This window comes from Corapipo altera, unplaced genomic scaffold, assembly GCF_003945725.1.
Source record: "Corapipo altera isolate COAL_440 unplaced genomic scaffold, ASM394572v1 76, whole genome shotgun sequence".
NCBI classification, from domain to species: domain Eukaryota; kingdom Metazoa; phylum Chordata; class Aves; order Passeriformes; family Pipridae; genus Corapipo; species Corapipo altera.
This window is the reverse complement of record NW_020884964.1, coordinates 711,193-733,765: the sequence shown is the minus strand read 5'-3', so window position 1 is coordinate 733,765 and position 22,573 is coordinate 711,193. Positions and strand designations below refer to the sequence as shown.

General features: G+C 37.7%; 1 protein-coding gene across 7 annotated transcripts in view; it reads left to right on the top strand.

The window, feature by feature from the left end:
* Positions 1-22,573, top strand: part of MAP4K3 (mitogen-activated protein kinase kinase kinase kinase 3) — a 76,616-nt gene that overhangs the window by 27,139 nt on the left and 26,904 nt on the right. For 4 of the 7 annotated variants that reach the window (XM_027664545.1, XM_027664546.1, XM_027664544.1 and 1 more), the window contains 9 exons: positions 16-78; positions 160-241; positions 383-493; positions 5,838-5,913; positions 6,907-6,965; positions 9,574-9,636; positions 18,563-18,621; positions 19,801-19,839; positions 20,135-20,188. In XM_027664545.1, the coding sequence (XP_027520346.1) occupies positions 16-78; positions 160-241; positions 383-493; positions 5,838-5,913; positions 6,907-6,965; positions 9,574-9,636; positions 18,563-18,621; positions 19,801-19,839; positions 20,135-20,188 (606 nt within the window). The remainder of the gene's footprint in view (positions 1-15; positions 79-159; positions 242-382; positions 494-5,837; positions 5,914-6,906; positions 6,966-9,573; positions 9,637-18,562; positions 18,622-19,800; positions 19,840-20,134; positions 20,189-22,573) is intronic. The other 3 variants (XM_027664548.1, XM_027664547.1, XM_027664549.1) reach the window with 3 other exon arrangements.

The following is a 22,573-nucleotide window of genomic DNA, read 5'->3' as shown; positions in this document are numbered from 1 at the left end:
TGTTTTCATTTTCAGAGCACTTTTTCTAATGACGAAAAGCAACTTCCAGCCTCCTAAATTAAAGGACAAAATGAAATGGTAAGTACTTTTCTGTTTCAGTAGATAATTAATATACTTTACTGGGCAATTGATTTTAATGTTTAGCACTTCATTTTACAGGTCCAATAGTTTCCATCATTTTGTGAAAATGGCACTTACAAAAAATCCTAAAAAGAGACCTACAGCTGAAAAGTTGCTACAGGTATAAATTTATGTATGGGATTTTTTTAAAATTATAAAATTATAACTTATATATTATATTATTATGTATATGTAATATATATTGTAATGCTTAATATGAGTGGCTGGAATTTTAATCTGTGTGTTTCCTTCTGTCTTTCAGCATCCATTTGTTACTCAGCCATTAAATCGAAGTCTTGCCATTGAACTTTTGGATAAAATGAATAATCCTGATCATTCCACTTACCATGATTTTGATGATGATGATCCTGAGGTAGGAATATATTTTAATCATAGAATCAGATTAAGTTTTTGTTTGCCAGCAAAACTAAATTATTATGATTTAGTGAGCCCCAGAATGTATTGTTATCTGGGAATAGTCTCAAAGGTTGCTTTTGCTTTTGGTTGTGCTGCTGTGTCACATGTACAGGCACTTAACAAAAGTCATTATACTTGGGGAAGAGAACCTTAAGGAGGTGTAACTACTTTAAAATTTTGTTCATTGTTGTTCTTCAACAATTTTGCAACAGTAAATGTGATCTGCTTCTCCAGTCCTGAGTTTTGTCATGTGTTCTACTGTATCTTTGTGGAGTTATGTTTCCATTCATCTGCAAAGAAAGCATTTTCATAAAAATAATTTTATACCTATGTAGGGGAGAGTATGATCCTGTAGTTGTTTTTGTCAAATGGTTTGATGTGAGTTTTTTTGGAAAAGATGGTATTTTTTGATCTTAGAAATTTGATTTCACTTGTGGTTTTGTCAAAGGCCAAGTTTCTGATTTGTGGCTTTAACAGCTGGGAAAAAGCCTGCTTATGTAAGACGATAAACAGTACAAAACTCAAGTGTTTAATAAATAAGAGAAAACAGATATTCTGGTACTTCATCTTGTCTTGTACTTTACTGCATGTTAGTGAATACTGTCCAAATGTTTACTGTTCCCTAACTGATGGCCTTTTTTTGGAAGAGAAAATGTAATCCTTTCAACACAAATGCCATTGATTCAATAATTACATACTTTTGGTTTTTTAATTGGTAAACTAGTCTAAAAACACCTTCAAGGGAAAAGAAGCTTAAAAGAAGCAACTACTTTAATAGATTAATTTTCAAATTTTACAAGTTAAATGAACTTTTACTTTCTGGAACAGCAAAGACCAGTTGACATGCACTGAGTCTTTCTTAGAAGCTGAAATAAAATAATGTGGAAAGAAGCCAAAGTGAAATAGATAATTTTTTGTGTTGTTGAGTGCAGTGCATATTTTCTAAATGACAGAGGAGGAGAGGAAAGCATGATGATTGAATAATGGTTAATTTAATAGATTTTTCTAATACAAAATATTTAAGAAGGTCAAACACACAAAAAATCCCTTAGCGTGGTTGGCTTTCACATCACTGTTAAGAGAAAGGTGTCTGATTCCTGATGAAAACAGCACTGAGCAATGTGGATCTTCTCCTCACCATAAGTTCTAAGGATTGTGTGTCCTTTAGTTCCCTCTCTGTTCAATGATGAGCAGGAGCTTGGAGGCCTGTTAAAGTGTTATTTCTGTGGAAACCAGAAAACCAAAACTTTCATGAGCTCTCATAAGAAGAAAGGTGGTGTGCTTCTTGTGAATGAGCTGCTCAGATCTGTGAGTCTTCTCTGCTCTCCTGGAAACTGTAGTGAACCCGTGTACCATTCCCCTGAGTCACAGGTGTATCTTTTCAGTAAGAGTCTTGTCCTTCATTTTGGGCTGATCAGGTGGAGAATCTCTCTCCTCTTCTTGTAATGAGTCCCTTCAGTACACATTTTATTGGTAGTTACTTGTAGCTTACAAAATAATGTTCACACTTTTATGTCCCTTCTGACTTAGCATTGAGAAAGCTCTTCTGTTGTCTAGTATATTACTTATCAGTTATCCCATAATGGAGTGTGGTATCAGGAGCAAAAGCTATGCCTTGTCTGGGGAGAAAACAAAGAGAAAACAGCCTCCCAGCAGTGATCAGAGAAAACACCTAATTTTGTTGCTTAAAACAAGCTGGACTGGCTGGAAGTACGGAGGGTGAGCACGCCACTGGTGTGTGTTTAGCTGTGCATTTTTCAGATACTAGTTCATTTGTTGTTTATCTTACATTGCTGATGGTTTCCTGCTGCATTTGTGGGCTTCTGTGTTATGCAAACTGATACTTCTCCATCATTGTTCATCATGTGGCCTTGAGCTCTCCTGTGCTGTTACCTGTGCTGCTGGATCATTTTCACTGAGTGATGTCTCTTACTTAGATGTAAGAGACATTTCTCCCCTACTTTGTTGCTGGATAATTTTCCGCTAAGGTATTTGAGGCTCCTGGAAAGTGAGGTTGATATGACACTTGGAAAAACATTTTATTTTGTATTAAGTAAGTCTGGGACCCATCTCTGCGAATAAAGCAGGTAGTAATGAATTATCTAATGCATCTTGAGCAAGTTTTGTATTTCAGATAAAGAACCTCGCCACAGGCAAAGCAGTTGTTGGCACTGTGGTCTTTCCTGTAATAAAATGAATGGGATAAGAAGTGTATGTGCTCCTTTTATACAAAATTGAACTTGCTCCAAAACTTGCCTGCTCACAGAGGCAGCTGGAGGTGTTCATCTGAATTTAGGGATTAACCAGTCCTGTACTTGTGGCAATCCCCTGAATGCATCCATCAAAAATCAAAAGAAGTGACAAAACAAGGTGCAACGTAACACAGTTCGAAAACATTGGTGAGAATCTTGAGCCTTGGCCCTACTCCCCAGTTTGTTTAGAGTTTTGCATTTTTTGGGGTGGTGTTAGTGTCTTGGGGTTTTTTTTGGTGAATTGTTTTTCATTTTTGGAGGCTCGAGAGCTTTTCTGTCTGTTGGTGGTCTTTGAAGTCAAGTCTGCTACCCACTGTACTGCGAGCTCTTCACTTGACCTGTGCTGCTTTTATGGGGATACAATCTGTTGCTGCTTGGATAGTCTGCAGAGTTGTGTTGGTGAAGTAGAGATTAAGATGTGAATTTGCCACCTCTGAGGAATGCCATACTACGTCTTTAAATCATTATAAACTCAGAGGTGAAATGTTTAATGTGTAAAAACAAAACAAAAAACATCCCATCCTTTGGATATAATCAGAAAGGTTCTTCTGTTCATACAGTTGTTATTTATTTTGGCAACAGTATCTGAAACGGACATTCCCTACCCCTGGGAGCTCTTTATTTAGTTTCCCTTTCAGTCATAGACAGGATTTCCAGTTGGGATTCTGCCTTCACTCCCTTAAGAATAAACCTTTGAAGATGTTGACACCTGCCTGTTCATCACATTTCTGTGACAGTGATTCTCATGATGGATGTGATATTAGGGAGGAAAGTGCTCATGCCTTATGCTTAGTACAGTCTAAGTTTTGGGGATAAGATTGCTTTTGAGATCTGTACCATGATGGAAATTGTGACCAAAAGGATTTTGTGTTGGGAAGTTAACCTACATTCCTTTGTCCTCTTGCACAGCTCAGATGTCAGGTGTTTGTATCAGCTTGTTGTCAGTGTGTGTATTTCAAGGTGACTCGAGGGCTTAGTCCTTGTGACTGAGAGATGAAGATTTGACTCCTTCATGTAATTCTCTGGTCTGGAGAAGGTGGTATGAGGGCAGGCTCTGTCTGTTGTGCAACACAGACATCTGTGTCAGGATGCAGGGACTCAGAATATCGCTGCAAAGGCAAAAATAACTCCCAGCCCCCCTATAGCTTCTGCTGGCATTACAGATGCACACACATCATACACAACTGGATAGTGCCTTTTAATAAAAGATTATAAATAAGCAACCTTTCAGCACTTAGATGAAACCTTGAAATGCATTCTGAGCTACAGCAGACCATTTTTTAAGCCCCAAGCAATGCACAAGAAACAAAGTAAAACTGTATAAGGAGAGGATTGACATGAGTTGTGAGAAACAAAAAACTGCCGATGAGATATGTGGGAGAAAATACATACCCACAACCTACAAGTCTTTCCTGTTTCAAAGAACAGCAAAGTGAACATAAATGGGAGGTGAAACACCATGTACATATGTGTTGGATCCTAATGGGAAGGAAGGTAGTAGTATGTGATGAAAATGGATGAAGTTTTCAGATAGTATTTGAGGGGTAAACAGAGTTGCTGAGCTATTCGTGACTCTCTGTGATAGTACAGCAGTTGGCGTTTTGTAACTGTCAGCACTTTGTAGTCAAAAGTTGCCCTGTGAAGAATATAATTATTGTATATAAAAGCAAAGCAAAGCTAACATACCAGCACATCATAGCATCAGACTGATATAATTAAAAATTGTTTTGCTGCCACATATTCAACACAGAAACAGAGCAAACATGCGCTTTTCAGAGATTACTTGAGCTAACACCATGGAAAAATAACTTTCTTTCTAAAAAGTAAGATTTCATTACAAAGGACATATGAATGCATAATGTTAGGATTTGTGTTGCTGATTTTGGAGCTGATGGTATACATGTTGTGGTTTAGGAATGGTACTCCCCAATTCACTGCCCCCCACTGACAGTCTCCCAAACCACATGACACTTGCTTGCTCTCCCTTCCTGCTCCCATGGGAGGGAGTTGAGAATTAGAGGCACAAAAGTTGGAGATTACAAACTGAGATAAGAAAAATTTACTGGAAACAGCAATGAAATAAGAAAATGAACAGTAACAGCAACAATATTAATAACAGAAGTGTACAAAGATAGGGTGATTCACATACAAGAATGTTCACTGCGGACCCCCAAACAATGAACAATAGCCAACAGTGCTACCATGTTTTTTGACTGGAAACCACGCCCTTCTTCTCAGAAGCCAGAGAACTCTTTCCCCCTACCCCTGGAAATGACATGAGGTGGTGTAGAATAACCCCTGGGTCCTGGCCAAAACTAGGACAATACAGCTGTCAGCTGATCTTGTACTCTTGTTAAGAAACCTTAAATTATATTTTCTAAGAGAACCTGCAGCAGTGCTTGTAGAAAGCAGAGAGAAAATCCAATGAGCAAGAAAAGAAAGCTAAGTCTTAAAAGTTCGGAATACTTCATCCTGTAGAGAAGTAAATGGAAATTCAGGGAAAAAATAGAAGTGGAATATAAATATGAAGGTGAATATGTAGGAATTATGCTTTCTCTCTTGCCACACAGCATGAGAGTACCAGGAATACACCTTTCTACTCAGCTTTGAAAACCTCAGGCAAATTTCTCATTACTTAAAGATGATAACTTTTTAGGAATCAGTTTAGTTTAGGAATGAAATGCTGCCACTGAGTCAGATTAAATCTTGTTGCTTCTTTTAAAAACTACCACTGCCTTAAGCTGAATGGTGAAAAAAGGAAACGCTATATGAACAAAGACAAATGCTGGCCAGCATTATCTTTATATTTGCTCAAATCTGATGTTCTGAAAACTCTCATCTTGAAGACAGACTGCAGTTGAAATGTCTCTAAATAATTCTAACCTTAAGTATAAAAAATCGCATGCAATCATTATATTTAGCTTTCACATGATTTCTTTCTTTCCTTTTTTGATACTATGCTAAAGAAACTTGCTAAAAACTGTCAGACAATACTGGTTTTCAAGTGAGCATATTTTGGTACTAAAATATTTTATTTTTCACTTCTAGCCTCTTGTAGTGCCTCACAGAATTCATTCAACAAGTAGAAATGGAAGAGAAGAAAAGACACGCTCTGAAATAAACTGTAAGCATATGTGATATGACAAAATAATCATCGTTACTATTTCAACTGGTATTTTGGGTATCTGATATACATAGAAACATTTTTAATGATGTATAGGAAAATAAAAACATGCTATTTCACTTAAGTGTACAGATTCTAGATGACTATGCAAAAGAAATAGTGTAAAATATTTGGCTACACCCTTTGTCAGCACTTCTGCAAGGCTCACTCTTGCTTCATCTTGATTGAACAGGACACACCCTGAGCTCTTTTGACAGCTGATTGATATAGCTTTGTATGCCACTCCAGCCAGGATATTCAGGCCAAAGCCAGATTCAGCTGGGTAACAGAATGGCAAAGGAATATTTTTTCTTTCCTTAATTATCTTTGTTTCGCTTTTGAATTGAAACAGTCACATAGAGATCAGGAAGGGAGGAGGTTGATCACTGACTGTTAAAAACAGACTTCATCCCCCAAATTGCAATAATTCTTTTGTTTGAATTAAATCAGAGCAATGCTTAGAGCTTTAGCTGTCTTTTCTTAAGCTGAAGTTAAGGGGAGAAGTGTTAAAGAGGTTCTGCCAAACTGGTGTCCTAGAAAATGTGATTAGTTTGCTCCAAACTTCATTCAACACTCTTTAGTGCTAGTGAGTCTCCCAACAGAATAGATTCAGTAGTGAATTCACACCATGGATGTGCTTTTTCTATACATTACAACTGTATTGCACCTCTACAGAAGATACTTCTCTGCCCTATTTGCTGAGTGATTCTGTTCCCTATAATGAGTAGGTGACACAAATGGTGATTGTGCTGCCTTTGTGATAAAAGAGGACTTTCTGTGCCCATTAGTTTCTAGCAGACACAAATTGGCTATGTCCATGTGTCAGAAGTTTCCATCAGTGGGGATATGATACACTTATTAAACTAAATTTTTCTCTTTTTGTTGACCTTGGGAGCTAAATTTTGTGTAACCACAGTCCAACTTAAATTCTTGTTTTCCTTTTTTCCTCTTTAGTTGGTCAAGTAAAGTTTGATCCACCTTTGAGGAAAGAGACAGAGCCACATCATGAATTTGTGAGTAACAAGCAGCATGTGCTATGCTCTGCCCATTATCCCCTGCAAATATCTGTGCAGGAGATGTGTAGCGTGCTTCCTTAGCACTACTAAACTTGTTAGTGATTTTACTGACAAATTGTAACATAATGTTTCTTTGGTGCCATTACACTATATGCAGCAAAACTCCTTGTTTGTGGGCTCTGCTGGATGTGATGTATGTGCTAAGCAGCAGCGCTTTGTCTTGCAGGTTTCCTTTATCCTTTATACCTCATTGTCCAGGATATTATTCCATTTATTTATGGGGTTGTTTTTTTTAATTGTAGAATTACTGTGCGTACTCAACTTTTGCTCTCCGTTGTTCTTGTATTGACAGTGGAAATAGTAGAATTGAATAGAATTAGGGGAGAGATATGGTGCATTTTAAAAGAATTTCCCGTGTGAACAATCCTTCTGTGGCCCTGCATCACACCTGAGCCATGCTGAGTCAGGCAGTGGATGTATTCTGCGAAGGTGTATTGCCAAGGTGTATTGCCAGTGTCTTCTTCCTGTGGACCCATCGATACAAGGGGTGTGAGAATTCAAGCTGTAAGGGAAAAGGTGTCAGTGCTGTCACACACACAAGATTGCAGCAGATTCCTCTCTCCTGTGGAGACTGTTGCTTTCCTCATTTGGGCAGCTTCTTCACGTTCCTGGATAAAAAGATAAAAAGTTTGCTTCTTCACTGCAGACTTTTGTGTTCTCTTTGTTTTTCTAAGGCAGGTGTTAAGGTGAAAAAGTTGGCTTAGTACATGGGTGGGAGGAACACTGGTTTTCCTCGAGTTGGTTTTGGGAATGGTGTGTACCTAGGAATGTACTTGTGTAGTCTCCAAACCACGTGTGAGTCAGATTTCTGGCACAGATTTCCTTGTGGTGATCTGTAGTTGTACTAAAATCTCCTTTAGTACTTTGCCCTCTGGTAGTGGGTCAGCTGGCTCTGGGTGTATGAGGTTGTGTATAATCTTGCTCGTCCTCAGAACTGGCTGGACAGGTAGCCTGCAGTTTCTGGTGCCTGTTTGAGATGGAGAATAGCTTACCAAATCACATGTAGGATTTAAACAAGTATTTCAGACGTGTTATTTTAGACCTTGACATAACTGCGTAACAGCATCATTTAGGAGCCCTGGTCATGTAAGGCTTTTTATTATTTTTTAATATTTTTATTATATTTTATTAAATATGATAATGCAGTCAGGGCTTCTACTGTAAGCTTACCAGCTAATTCAAAATTATTTTTGAACTGATTCCAATTTGTCCTGTCTTTACTTCCCTGTTACATGCTCTAGATTGTAAAGAAAATACAACTGGTAGCAATGTATAGTTCAAATTATAATGCTTTTGCTCATTAAGAGCACACATATATACACATAGAATCATAATTGCAAAAAGGTGTTAGTGGAGCAGCTGAAGTTTTGAAAATACTTTTCCCATGTCTTTCTTTTTATCAGTCACTGACTATATAAACCAGTTGTTGGACAACTCCATGGGGCAGTGGTGTTTTTACTGCACCTTTGGAACCTGAGTTGCTAAACTGTGGAGAGAGATTTTCTGCAGGGATTAAAGCAGTTTTTCAGAGCACTTTTTTGGCTGTTGTTGGAAGGGAGGGGTCGAGCCTTTTCCTACATTGTGTGTTAGCAATCAGGACCTTCGCACTTCGGAATCTCAGAAGCTCTCGGAGGAGGGACATGAACAGTCCAAATTAATTCTGTTGATAAGAAAATATCTTCATATTGTCTGTCCTGGTCAGACATTGCATATTTGAAACCTGTCCAAAGAACTCATCTGATCTCCCTATCTATAACTGTTTGGATCTTTCTGAAGAGGAAGATTAACTCCTCTGTGACTTATATCAGAATATGAAGCATGCAGACCTGATATGTTCTTTCCAGATAAAACAGAACTATGATTTTAAAAATAATGATTTGGGGTCCAGAGACCAAAGAAAAAACATACAGGTATGGATTAGCTATAGAACCAATGGACAATTTAAATTGGCATATCAATTGCAAACAAGAGCCTTTTGCAAAGAGCCTCAACACAAACCAGTCTGTGGGAGAAGTTTGTAACAATCTACACACTCTGGGAGCGAATCCTTGAAATGGAAGTGGGAGCAAGAGATGCCTGTCTCTTCCTCCAGCAGTAACAGTGTGGATCCATTTTCACTGAAGCAGTTCTGATGCTTTTGCTTCTGTCTCACTAAAGCGTGCTTAGACTTACACTCACTTACTTGTGGGTATGAGTGCACAAAGGACTGGACCACTGCAGCATGAGGAGTTATTGTCATTGGTGCACTGAGATGTTGAACTGGCTGTACTTGCCTCTTACTGGGACAGTCTGTCACACATTACCACAGCTCAGGTGATGAACAATAAATAAGTCATCATTTTGGTGTGATTCAGTAGTGTTTGGTAATGTGACCATATCCCTAGCTATGTTTTACCCCCATCCTGAGAACTGTCTTAACATGGTTTGAATTTCAACTAACAATATCTCTTTTTTTTTTTTAGCAAGAAAATTTACATTTATGTATACCTGGCTTTCAGTCACAGTATAAATAATTTGAGTTTCTTGATCTCTATCTAATGAACAGCCTGACAGTAGCGATTTTTTGGACAATTCAGAAGAAGTATACTACACTGCAAGATCTAACCTGGTATTTTTCATCTTATGCCTTTCTTTGTCAGTGTTAGTTTTGTCCTGATTTTCCTTTTTCGAAACTTGTGTTTTGTCCTGTTGTTGTACTGGTGTTTTCATCTGTTTAAAAGCCATTCAATATAAGAAGTAGTCTATATGTGTATTTCTATAACATAGAAAGAAATTCTTAACTTAATATGTGCAGCATTGACAGTATTTGTTTTTCTATGTATTCATGTTTAGTTGAATCACTTTTATAGAAGGGAGTCAGTATTTTACATTCATTCTAGTTTCTTTAACTACCTTACTATGCATAACTTGTTAATTTTTTGGAAGGTGACTGAAGATAGAAGAAACATACTCTTTGTATTTTTGTCTGGTAGTTCCTTTAAATGGCCTCATAAAAGACTAAAGTTATACAAGTGTAAGTCTCTGAATTCTCCAGATGGTAATTATGTTACAGAATGAATGTACACTTAATAGAAATAAGAGAAAGTGGGATCATAACTGTTTTCAATAGCATTTGGTATTGATTATAGTCTGATACATTTTCTGAATTTTCTCCTATTGCACTGCTAAAAAATTTGGTTGTTGGCATTGCAGTGTAGCAATTACTCTAGGAAGTGAGTTTTCTTACTTCTCTGCTCTTTGTGTAGTTAGATGAGTAATGGATTTAGGTCTTGGGTGTCTTCATATTCTGTTGAAAAAAAGAAAGAAACATTCTGTGCTAAATGAAGAGCATTACTCTGCTAACCTGAGATTTGTGAGATGTTAATATAAGTGCACTGAGAGGAAAATGGAACACTGGGGTGTTTGGGAATGTCTTTTTTATGTAGTGATTTTGTGCTTGCATTTTTTTTGTTTGTTTTGACTTCAGTTGGCTTGGTATAACTTGAATCTGCCAAAAACATTATTACTGAAAGCTTAGACTGTCTTCCCCTTTCTTAGAAGGAAATGTCTGTGTTGCTTCATTATAAGAACGTTTCACAAACTGTTTTGAGATCAGTAGCGTAGATTTCTCTACCTGGTGGCAACACCTCCATCCTGTGCAGTTCCTCTGGTTTTGGAAGTGTGGTTTTGGTTTTTCAGTTTCCAGTTTAACACTTTAAAATCTGTCTGTTTAAGGTTACTTTGTGTTGTTTCATATCTTGCTATCTTAGTGTCTGGGGGTCTAAGAGTTGAATGAGAATGTGTCTCCTAACTGGACTATCGTTTCTCATCCTCCTTTTACCCCATGCTGTTCAGAATACTCTTCAAAAATTATAACCATGATGACACTTAAAAAGTACTGTTGTTGTCACAGTTGTGAGAGGGTTTTTAAAGTAATTCGACAGCACTTTGTGTTTCACTGCTTTCTTCACACCTCCTGTGTTCATTGTGAATCAAAGAGGAGAATTCTGAGTTGGTGGTAAATGCATCCCCTATTTGTGATATTCTTCCAGTAAGACCTAATCCTTAGAGGAAGTAAGTGCCAGTTGGTTCATTCTTCTGTTGTGGACCAGGACACACTAATCAGACATTATCTTTCTCTCTCTCTCCTTCCCCAACTCCCCACTCCTGCTCTGACAGTGTTGCTTTCAGATCTGTTTGTTGTGAAATGATACGTGGATTTTTAAAATGTCATCAAGAGGAAAAATCATACTTTTTTCATAAGCATAATATATCACCTACTACTGTTGGGGCTCTTTCCCATGCTGGTTTTATAAAATACCTTATGAACAGTAACTCCTTTGCAGGGCTATCTGTCTCTAAAATCCTAAAAAAAAAAAATAATTATCATAAATCAAGGCATACTTTGGACTACATACAGTTGAGGTGGAAAACAAATTTGAGGAGTGACTGACAGTATTTTTACCTATCACCTAGCATTTTGCACAGCTGGAGTGGTCATATGGCAGTTTATGCAGTCACTGTGCACATTAGCTTTCAAACATTTGATGCCTATGATGTGGTTACCCTTAAAAATCATTCCTCTCTTTTTCTCTTCCCCCTTCTTTCCCCTGTGCAGTTCTGAAATAGTAACGAGGATCTTGCCAGAAGAGTGGAGAAATTCAGTAAAGGTCTCGTTTGCAGGGAAAATTCCATGTCCAAACCCCAGGGTCCCTTAGTGCAAATTGCAACCCGAAAGGACAAGATAGTACTTCTCTTTTACTTTCTACAAATATACCCTTTTGATTCATAGCTAACTATATAACAGACTGTTTTGCTGTAGGTACAAGGCTCTTCTGTCTTTCAGGATAGATATTTTTTCATTTTTCTGCAACTAGATAACAAGTTTCTCAGGACGTTACTTGGGTACCTTCCATCATTTGAAATTTTCTTGCACATGCTACTTCCTGTCATTTAGAGTTCTTCATGTTCCTGTTTTGTCATCTTTTGTCTTATGTGCATATTAGACTTCACATAAGGTAGACCTTTTCACTGTTTTTTGTGTGTTTTAAAAGCAATTGTTTGGATACAGCCTTAAATAAGTAGGAGAGCTGAGCATTGCATTTGCAGTGAGCTCAGGAAATGATTTAAATCCAGTCATCTCTAAAAATATATACTCCTTTATTCTAGGACATTTTTTAAGTTTTTTATGTCATTGATCCTGGGAAAAGTACCAGAAACCCAATGGCTAACTAAATGTAAGGCTGTTCATCTTGTACTGCAGCAGCCACCACAGTGGCAGTCTCAGGAATCTACGTGAGTTGGCATAGTAGGACTGGATTTCTGTGATTTGAAATGTTGTTGCTATAATTAAGCAGATTTTCAGAAGTTGTCCAAGTATATGCCATCCTGAGCAAAAATGTGCAACTTCTTTCCGGTTATTTTTTTTCACTAGATCAGTTGCCCGTTGGATTCCCTGTGTGGCATTGCAAACAGCTGTGTCAGTATGCTGGAGGGAGGTGCATGGGGTAGAGAGAAGCTGGGAGTAAGGGCTGTTAAACCCAGCTTCTGCAGATCTGTTGCTGTGTGTGTAATTGCCTCCGCTTCTTGGAGGTGACATGCTGTACCTACCATTGTTGGAGTCTGTCAAGGGGAATCCATGTGAGAATTTGGCCTCTGGTCCCAAAAGACCCAACTCTGAGAAACAAAAGAGCAGGTCACATTGATCAAATGCAAATATTTCATTTAGGCTATCCTGGTCTGCAGTGAAATACTGTGGCAAAACCTTTTTCTTCCCATTCGTAGTGAGCTGAAAAATAATTCCGGTTCATATGAGTAGACTGAGCTGCACATCTTGTTAAGTTAGAAAAACCATCAGAGAATCCCCCAAAAAAGATGAGGTGGGAGGGAACTCCTGGTGATCTCTAGCTTACTCCTGCCTAAAATAGGGGCAGCTTCCAAACTAGCTTCAGAGATTACTTTGGGCCCTCTGACTTTGCTGTGGTTAGCCACATGTACCACAAATGTGTGCTGCTCATGTGTAGTTCCCTCCTTGGCTGCTGGGACTACCAAACGCTTTTCAGTCCAGAGTTGCCCTTCCTGCCCCTAGCCAGCTTGTCCTCAGCCTCTTCTTGTATCTGTGGTGGATCTGTCCTAGTTCCAGGACTTTTCAGTTGTCTGCATTAAACCCCAGGATGTTTTGTTGTGTACTCCTCCGGCTTGTTGAAGTTCTTCTAATGAGCAGCCCACTCTTGTTTATTTTAGAGAGTGGTTTCATAATACCATTGGCCAACTACCTCAGCACCTGGCCCTAGTCTGCATCATCATACTAACTGATTTGTAACAGTGACTTATTTTTTTCTTTCTATTATAGGAAAAATTAAATGTTTAATTTAGCCTGGACTATACAACACACAGTGAAAATTCTACTACTAAAACACACAGCTGAATTCCACTGTTTTAGAACGTGACAGAGGAGTCGAGCAAAACTTGGATTTGATGTCTCAGGTTCCAACCTATAGTTGTTTTCAGTTGTTACAAACTTAAAAATTCATTCTGGACTTCTTTAGGAATGAATTCAGTGAGAGGTTTGCAGCTCCCATGCAGTCTGCATTGTTGTACTTGCTGGATCCATTAATACATTTGATCCTATTTAAATAACTAGGTTGTGGTTGGGTTTTGTTTTCTTTTGGCTTTTAAATGTACTCTAGGTTTAATAATTCATGATAGTTTTTGGTTACACTTTTAGGAATGCAGTGTTTCAGCATAGGTATTCTCTTTTTTTTTAATTATTTGTGGCAGAAAAAGTAAAATGTTGGTAGAAAAAGACTGAACTAAAGAGATTGACATAGGTAATAGAGAACTTTGCCCAGGAGCATTTTTCTTCAATTTAAGTAATTTTTCTCCTTACACATGCATAGATTTGCTTTTTGTTTACTACAAACCATGAAAACTCCTATCCTAGTTAGCTAAGGTAGCTGTAAGAACATATTGCAGCTATCAGTGCGGAATTTCAGAGAGTCTCTTCGTATTTTGTTTGGCTTTAGGTAATGAAATGGCACATGGTCCTTAGGATCAGAAGAAAATAAGTGGAAATGGGGAGAAAAGTAGCAGTGGTTTTTGCTCTTTCTTTTCCATCCCTGTATGTTTTGGGTACTTTCTACCTTGGCAAAAGTAATTGAGAAGATGAGATGCTCAATTTTATTGCTAGGAGGCAGCTTTAAAAAGGCTGTGTGCAAGTGCCTGTTGCACGAAGGAGTTACCGTAGCGAGTTAAGATTGTGATGGTCCATTACATGGGTATGAAATAGTGTTGTTTGTGCCAAGGGGGCACTCGTAGACACAATGCATAGAGAACTGAAATATAAGGGAAGAGGGGAGTAGTGGTTGTGTAGCAGTAATGCACGGTAAAACCTCAGTCAGTAACCAGGAAAGAATTATATTTAGTGTGTTTAAAAAAATATACATACAACTTTCTGGTTTTGATGTGTTAAGATAGCCAAAGAAATTCAAGAATGCACTTTTTATTGAAATAAAGGCATTAAAAATATAGCATATGCATTAGGTAATGCTAGGCTCTTTTAAAAATTAACTTCCTCTTTGATGAAGCAATGGGATAGGAATTGCTTAATCATTTTACTGAGAATGTATGTGCCTTCTCATTTGACATGTTAGTAGTCTGAAGGTGATTTGTATTCTTTGAAATTCAGAGTTACTTCCCCGGCATTTTGTAGATTTAGTGTCTTAATTTTGTCACTTCAAATGGTCTTATTTCTCACTAGATTTCAAGAATAGCAAATGTAGGAAGTAACTGTGAATTGCTGGGTTGCTGTATACATTCAGTTTTGTTTTTGAAGGGCTGAACACCTAAAAATAGATTCCCAGTACAGCTCAGCTCTACAGAACAAAGTGGGAACATAACTGTTAAAGGTGCAGTAACAATGAAATTACTGTGAAATTCTGCAGAAAATAAAGCAGGTTTTTTAAATTTAAGCTGCAGAAGGTTTTGCAGATTTGAGCACTCCTGGGGAATTTGTTTCATAGAACGCCCTTTGCTTTGTCTTTGCTCTGAGGAAATCTGTATACTGTTTTTAGTAATTGATTACTTTGCGCATGTAATTTATCTGATTTGTCTTTCTTCATGACAGCTTCCTTTAGTGTTACTTAAGCTGTTGAGAAGAACTGGTAATTATTCCCTGTGTTACCTTTTTTTCCAAAGCAATTACTGCCAGCAAATAGCACCCTTGTCTTGTACACAGATGAGACCCTGAGATTAGCTCAGCTGGTTAGAGCATGATGCTAACAACACAAAGGCTTTGGGTTTGATCCCCATAGGGGCCATTCACTTAAGAGTTGGACTCAGTGATCCGTGTGGATGCCTTCCAACTCAGAATATTCTGTGATCTGAGTTGTTTCAGGAATGAGTTGTTGGTAACCTGAGGCTGATTGCAGAATAACCTAGAGTTGCATCTTTGATTTAGTACCCAGATTATTGACCTCTTCTCATTCCTGCCAGCTGTATATTTCAAGATCCTATTGGAGTATATCTGTTTAGTCACACAGATTTATTCTGTGTCAATATTGTCTGATCTGAAAAGAATTTTAATTAACTAATCAGCATTGTATGTATGTTAAATGAAAACATTAATGTAGATTGATAAAGTTGTTGGGTAACTTTGCATCATTTAGGAATTAATGCTAATCTGTTCTTCCCAGTGGGAATCCACAATTGATAAGATTTCATATCTTCATGTGTGGCTTTAAAAAATTCCAGTTATATTGGGTGATTAAGTGTAACAGCTCACTGGAGGCTTTGCAGGATACATGCAGCATTTATCAATGTTTTCATGTCAAATATGTTGCTAGAAAGTTTATAAAATTGTAACTTACGGATATATTTGAAATACAAGGTAGAAGAAAAATATATTTAACTTTTTAAAAGCTTTCTAGCTCTCAGTATTTATCTGTCAAGAGTGCAAAAGAAGGAATTTCCCTAGCAATGGTGTACTTCACCCCACAATTGGAGTGAAAGCCAGCAATGTTTAAAGGGCTTTGGAAAATTCTACATATCCATTTAAAATCATAGTCAAATAAATCTTACACAACAGTAAACTGAATTAAAACAAAGCTTTTGCCCTTTAAAAGCATTTAAACATAAATAATTCTGGCAGATGTCATTTTTGATAAAGAAAATTCCAGTTATACTTAAGAAGTCTGGTGGCAAAGGAAGGCTCCTTGTGTTTTAGGTGGGTTTATTTATTTTCTTTTATTAATTTTCCTGTCATTGCTGTACAGTGTATTCATAGCCATACATTGCACAGTGTGTAAATTAAAGTGGTCAGACATTTTGGCTTTGTCCAGCATAACATCTTTCTTACTTTTGAATAATGTGATTTTGCAACATTGAAGGTTTGTCTCTTCAAAGCGAAAATCACAGATTTCATTATACTGATCTGGCATTATTTTCTCAACAGCTTCCCAGTCTTTGTTCTGGCATCCTCTCACACAGGCTCACACAACCTGTTTAACCTACTTTCTTGTGAGTCTGGTGACATCTTATGTTTCCAGTCTTGTTATTTTCTGCTCTAAAGCCCAAATCCTCAAAATACCTGTACTTACAGAGGGAAGGTTTTGAGATTGCAAAGGAATATTATAAATACTCAAAGAAAAGAAAGTTAAATTTGTTTCTTTGTGGTGGATTGCAATCCATCAGCTGGTGGTGAAGAGCAGCAAAAGGGAATTACCTGGGTATAATGAGACAGATGCTGGGTGTGATGAAGAGACTGAAACTGTGGAGGGCCTAGGATGGCCTTTGTTGAGGAAAGGAGACTTGCTGAACTTGTTTGGAGCAAGGAGCAGGAGGAATCAAAATCAAGGCATAGGAGAATGATCAAAATGTGGAGAAAGAAGATACGGGTAGCAGAAGGGATCAAAGCTAGCCATGACTGAGGCCTGACACCTTCCTCCCCATTGGCATGGCCACTTGTGAAGCCTGTCGTCCTAGATCCCCTAACAGATGTCTAGAGAGAAAGTTGGGTGGCCCTTCTGAGTCAGATCCATAGAAGTGGACAGTTTGGTGTGTTTGGGGGATCATTTAATTCTAGAACAAGGAAGTGTAATAAAATTGATAAGTCAGTCTCTTCATGGTTCAGGAAATCCCAGCATCAGGCTTGTCTTTGCAGTTTTTATTCAACCTTCTGATCTATACATTCTTTTACATCAAGTAATCATCATTTACATAGTGTTTTTCCCACAATATCTCACTTGTTTTGGGAAAATACGTAAAGTTACTGCAGCAATCAAATGCTACTGACAGCTGTGGTAGGCACACCCATGTGGAAACTACTACTTAGCTTTGCAGAGCAGAATAGAGAGCGCAGTAAACAACCTGAAACTCTTTGCCAAGCAGAAAACAATGTCCATAGCTTTGTATTAAAGTGGTTGCCCTTCAGCCTGGAACTGAGGACTGCAGTGGTTTCTGCTTCATCAGCTTAGAACACTGGAAAATCTGATGTGAGACTTTTCCTCTGATTTTTTAAATGTTCTTTTGAGAGATCAGCCCCATCTAATCTAAATTTATTGCTCTTAAAGCTTGAGTATCTGGGCATCTTGATGAGGGATGGCATATTTTGATATGAGTTGCAGTTCAACAGAAGATGTTGGGAAGTCTTTACAGTGTTTTCTGGGAAGGAACAGTGTAGCTCTATTTATCACTAATTTAGGTGATCGGTAATTTGTTTCTCCTGGTGAATACACTCAGTATCTTGGGAGCAAATTTATGCTCAGGTTTTTCGTATTGTGATCCATTTGAAGAGAAAAATACCCTGTAATTATAGCAGTATCCTCCTGGCAGGTGCAGGTTTGATCGTGTTTCAGCGAGGTCCCTGTATTCCATTAAGGAATTAAATTTGTATGGCATTATAGTGTTTATTTAATAACAGTGTTGGAAGCCTACTGCCACATCTTTTTTTTTTTGTGTCTTATACTCCATGATTGCTGGAGTGTTTGACTTCATTAGTACTGTGTTTTTCTTTTCAATACAAAAGGTGTTCTAAAAGCGTACATGTATGGTTATAACCAGAGCTATAAGAGCATTTATTGTCCTCTCTGCTTATTTTTTTAATGTCCCAGTGTGCTGAAGGGATTTTAGGCTCCCTGCCAGAACTACTCCCCATCTGAAACGACTACTACAATGTGCCAGTGAGGGGTAGCAGGGTTCTCTACAGGGTCTGGTAGATTGCAAAGTCCTTAGTGTTTTTTTTTTTTCAATTTTTGTATTATTTTTGTTATTATTTTACTTCCTTTTCTGCAGCTGACTTTATTTGAGCAAAGGATCTGTGTGTGCAAGGAGGAGGCTAAATTCAGAGTTTTAAAAGGAGTTAGAGGTGCAGCAAACTGGCAGAGAGGAGATTTTTGAGTGCAGTGGGCCTGAGAGTGGTGATAAGGGGTCAGGAAAGCCAGAGAAGTAAGCTCGATTGGTACCTCAGGTGTGGCAGAGGGGATAACAGCAGCATGACTCAGGGTGTGTGTTTGATGCTCACCTGTTCATCTTAAAGATTCATTCTCTTACATTTTTAGGATCTACAGCTAGAATATGGTCATGGTCCTCAGTGTGGCTACTTCTTGGGTGCAAATAAGTGAGTAAGCAGCAGCGTTTTCTGTCTTTAATTAATTCAAGACTATTTTAATATAAAAATCGCAAATGTGTGTTTAACACATTAGCTGAAATGCAGTAAAATAAGTCAAGCTTGTTTCTGTCAATTACAATTCCAAAATCACTATTTATTTCTACAATAGTAGTAACTCCAATGCTATAGATTTGCAGCATTTTTCAGTATTTGAGGCTATGTTGTCTCTGTGGTGGTGTAAGATTCCTTTTAAGAGCTGTTATCTTGGCCTGCTTGTTTACAAAATGTTCTGCATGATAGGTCTCACAGACCACAATTTTACCCACCTGGGAACTACCAGTGCTCTTCTTTGATATTGCTTTATGCCCTTCTTCATCTTGTGGGGCACTGGGAACATGCAGTTATAAATGCTTTAAAAAATAAAACTTACCTTTCTTAGCAAGCCCTTCAACTTTGTCCGTACGTTTAATAATTGTGATATATTAATCATATGAAATAATTTTCAGTGTAATTTTTCCTTTCCACCCAATTTCTTAATTACATTTATGCATGTCAGAATTAAGATGCCTAGCTTTGATTTTCAAATTACATCATGTTAAATATGCAGAAATCTAAGCATAGAACATGATATTTTTGCACAGTCTTTAATTGGGAAAACTATGAACACTGATATCTTCCAAAATCCTGATGTTTCTTATTCCTGTGTTTTGCCTGTGATTCTTACCTGTCTGTCTTTTCAAAAGCACAAAAATGAAGTTCAGAATGTTACAAAAAGTAACCAAGGAAGAATAAGTTTATTCCAATAGTAGTTTAATCATCGAGAGTCTGATTTTTATTTTTTTTTTTTAAGATTACAATTTTCTTGGAGAATGTGGATTTGTTTTCAATTGGATCAAGCTAAGTTTTACAGTACAAGTAAAGTAGCTTACAGTACAAGGAAAAAAGACCACTGCACTTAATAGCAATAGACACATGTGAAACCACGATGTGTAAAAACAAATGAAAGAAAAAGTGCAGCTATGTTCATTTGTATATGGATGCTTGATGTATGTTCTGAAAGCCAGCTGAAATAACATGCTGCTTTGGATTATTTATTGATAGAATCATAAGAGCTTTTTTTCTGGCTTCTGATAATTGCATTTGTGTACCACAATTAAACTCTGTTCTTATTCTTATTTAATGCTGAAGGAGTCTCTTAAAATCAGTTGAAGAAGAACTGCATCAGCGGTAATTCTATTCTTTTTTTTTGTTTTCTTCTCTTGTGTGTTTGAAAAGTAATTTGTGCATTGATTTTTTTCTGTCTGTCACAAGTAATTCTTGTTTGTCCCTGTACTTGCTGAGAGGTTATAAGAGAGGCTTAGTTGTCTGGGTTGCAGCTGTGCTCTAAAGAATAATAATAATTAAAAAAAGACAGTAAAATTCTGTAAAAGAGGTAGTAGCCTTTGAGCTCAGAAATTCTCACAGCAGTCAAGGTAATTTTAATACAACTCACGCAACTGTAATACTTTATTCATTTTCTTAGGGGACATGTGGCACATTTAGAAGATGATGATGATGCAGATGATGATTCTAAACAGTAAGTCCTTGTAAAAATAAATAGATAAATAGAATTAGATCCTTGAATAGATGAGCATTTGAAAAAAAAAAAGTTTAATCATGTTTTATAATAACTCAGGATTCTTTATAGCATTTTTAAAGAGAGGCATTTAATGTTGTTCCTAGATTACATCACCAGAAGTTTTCTTATTCTGCTGATAAACTTACTGTAAATTGGGGGAGTGGGGAGTCTTGTTCCTTGCTTGATACAGTTGTCCTTTTACCTTCTATTATTGAACAAAATCTTGGTGTCATTACGTTGAGCCAGTAATTTGACCCAAGTCCTGGTGCCTTGTTTAGAACCAATAACTGTGTAAGGCTCATGAAAAGTATGTAAAATGTGTACATAAATCTTCTCTAGTTTGAGTTTGTTCTGTCTGTGTTCCCAGCTAGGAGAATGCTTGTATGGGTGCTTGATTTTGGAATAGAACTGACTCCCTTACCACAGAGAGAGCAAGGTTATGGAACTGCAAAGGCATATGTTAAATTAATTATGCTCGTATTAAATTCCATTGGTATAAGTATTCTCGGGCTCTATTTGATTTATAGATGAGAGCTGAAACAATTTAAAAAGCACAACCAGTGTGTGTAGATTTACATTCCTAAATAAATTTGATCTAAAGACCAAAAAGAAAGGTGGCATTGAGACAGAATTTTTGTTTGCTTTCTGTTAATGGATAATTTTGAAAGCTGTTGCTTCATACCAGAAACCTTTAAAACATGTGTTATCTATTGTGGGCATCTGTTACAGAGAACCAGATTACACACTCTCTTTTTTTTGCCTTGAGTTATTTTACTGCTGTTCTTTTATGACAAAAGCAGTGTTTTTTATCACATACTGAACATGTGGGACAACCCCCTTCAAGATGGGTAAAGGTACTGATAGTGTCTGATGTCCAGTAATGAGTACATTAAATTTGCATTGTTTAATAATCAGCTTTTCAAAACACAAGTATATCTGTTGTTTGACAAAGGTAATATTTATAGAAAAAAAAAAAAAGCTGGTTTTCAGTAGGCTTTTCTCGTGCTAGTTCCTGATGAAATTCTTCATATTTCATCATTAAGCAGTTGTTTAAAGACATGGTTGATTACATAGTTCATTAATAATAGGAAACTCTTGTGTCTTGTCTTTGAGAGGAAGAAGTTGATGATGCTGCTCATGATTTGCTCCCCAGCACTTGGGTGAAGCTGAGAACCTGCTTTGCTCATAGCTGGGTAGACCTGGCTAACTGAGGCTTCCTCCAGTGCAGGCTGTAACAGTCCCCTGTAGCTCCATCCTACCAGCTTCACTCTGATGGCTTCCAGTGAAGATGCTCTGGATAGCTGTGCTGCTGTGAGCCAGCTCAGCTTGGTTACTCCATCCATACTAGTCTCTGGATGGTTTTTTGTGCACAGCTTTGTATCTGTTCATTTTTGCTTAGCGTTTCTTTTTTCCTCCTGACTTCTTGCTTGATATGCAGTCAGTATCATCAACCTCAGTAATGTTCCAGGGTTTGGAACTTCTTGATCACTGCTGTCTTGAAGTGCTAGCACTGATTTCCTTGTCCAATGCTTCAAAACCCTTGTTTCTTACATGAGCTCCATCAGAACTTTCAAACAGCATTGACTTAGGTGCTTATGTCTCTGTCATGTTTCTGGTTTTTTTATGTTAAGCAAGAAAGAACCTGATCGCTTCTGGAGAGGTTCCAATTCATCTGACCCTAAGGGTAGTCACCAGTAGTCTTCCAAAATAGTCCTGGTGTTTTTTGTTTCTTCACATATTTTTTCCCAGGTACTCTTGCCCTACAGAGAGGGCCTGACAATGTGTAAGCACAGGAGTAAAAGCTTGAATGCCTCAACCTTGGATCAGACAGGTTCTGCATCTGTGCCTTTCTCTTGGTATCTGCTTGAGCTGAAAGCTCTGCTGCAATTGTTGGTTCATCAGCTTGATCACAACTATCTTTCTCTGGAACCCACTGAAGATTCAAGGCTTTTGTTTGATTTGTATTCTGTGAGATGGACTTGCTCTTGAAGAGCACATGTGACGTCGGTCACTTCTCCCTTCAGATCCAGAACAAAAACAATGAGGTCATTGTACACCTTCCAGTCCAGACAGATTCTACTGCATGAAACCGGGTGATTTGCAGCAACAGAGGATCCACATGCTTCACAGAACAATATAAAGTTATCTCTCTTCATTTCATAATTTTGTTTGTTTTGATATTTCTTTTTCTCTCATGCACAGCAAGGCTGCTGATGCTTGAATTTCCTGGTTATGGAAACTGGGAAAGCAGAAATTATTGGGGCACTGCCCTGCGTGATCAGCAGTGACAAACTGCCCCTAAACCCTGTTGTTGAAACAAGGACATGTGGTCCTTTGTGCAAA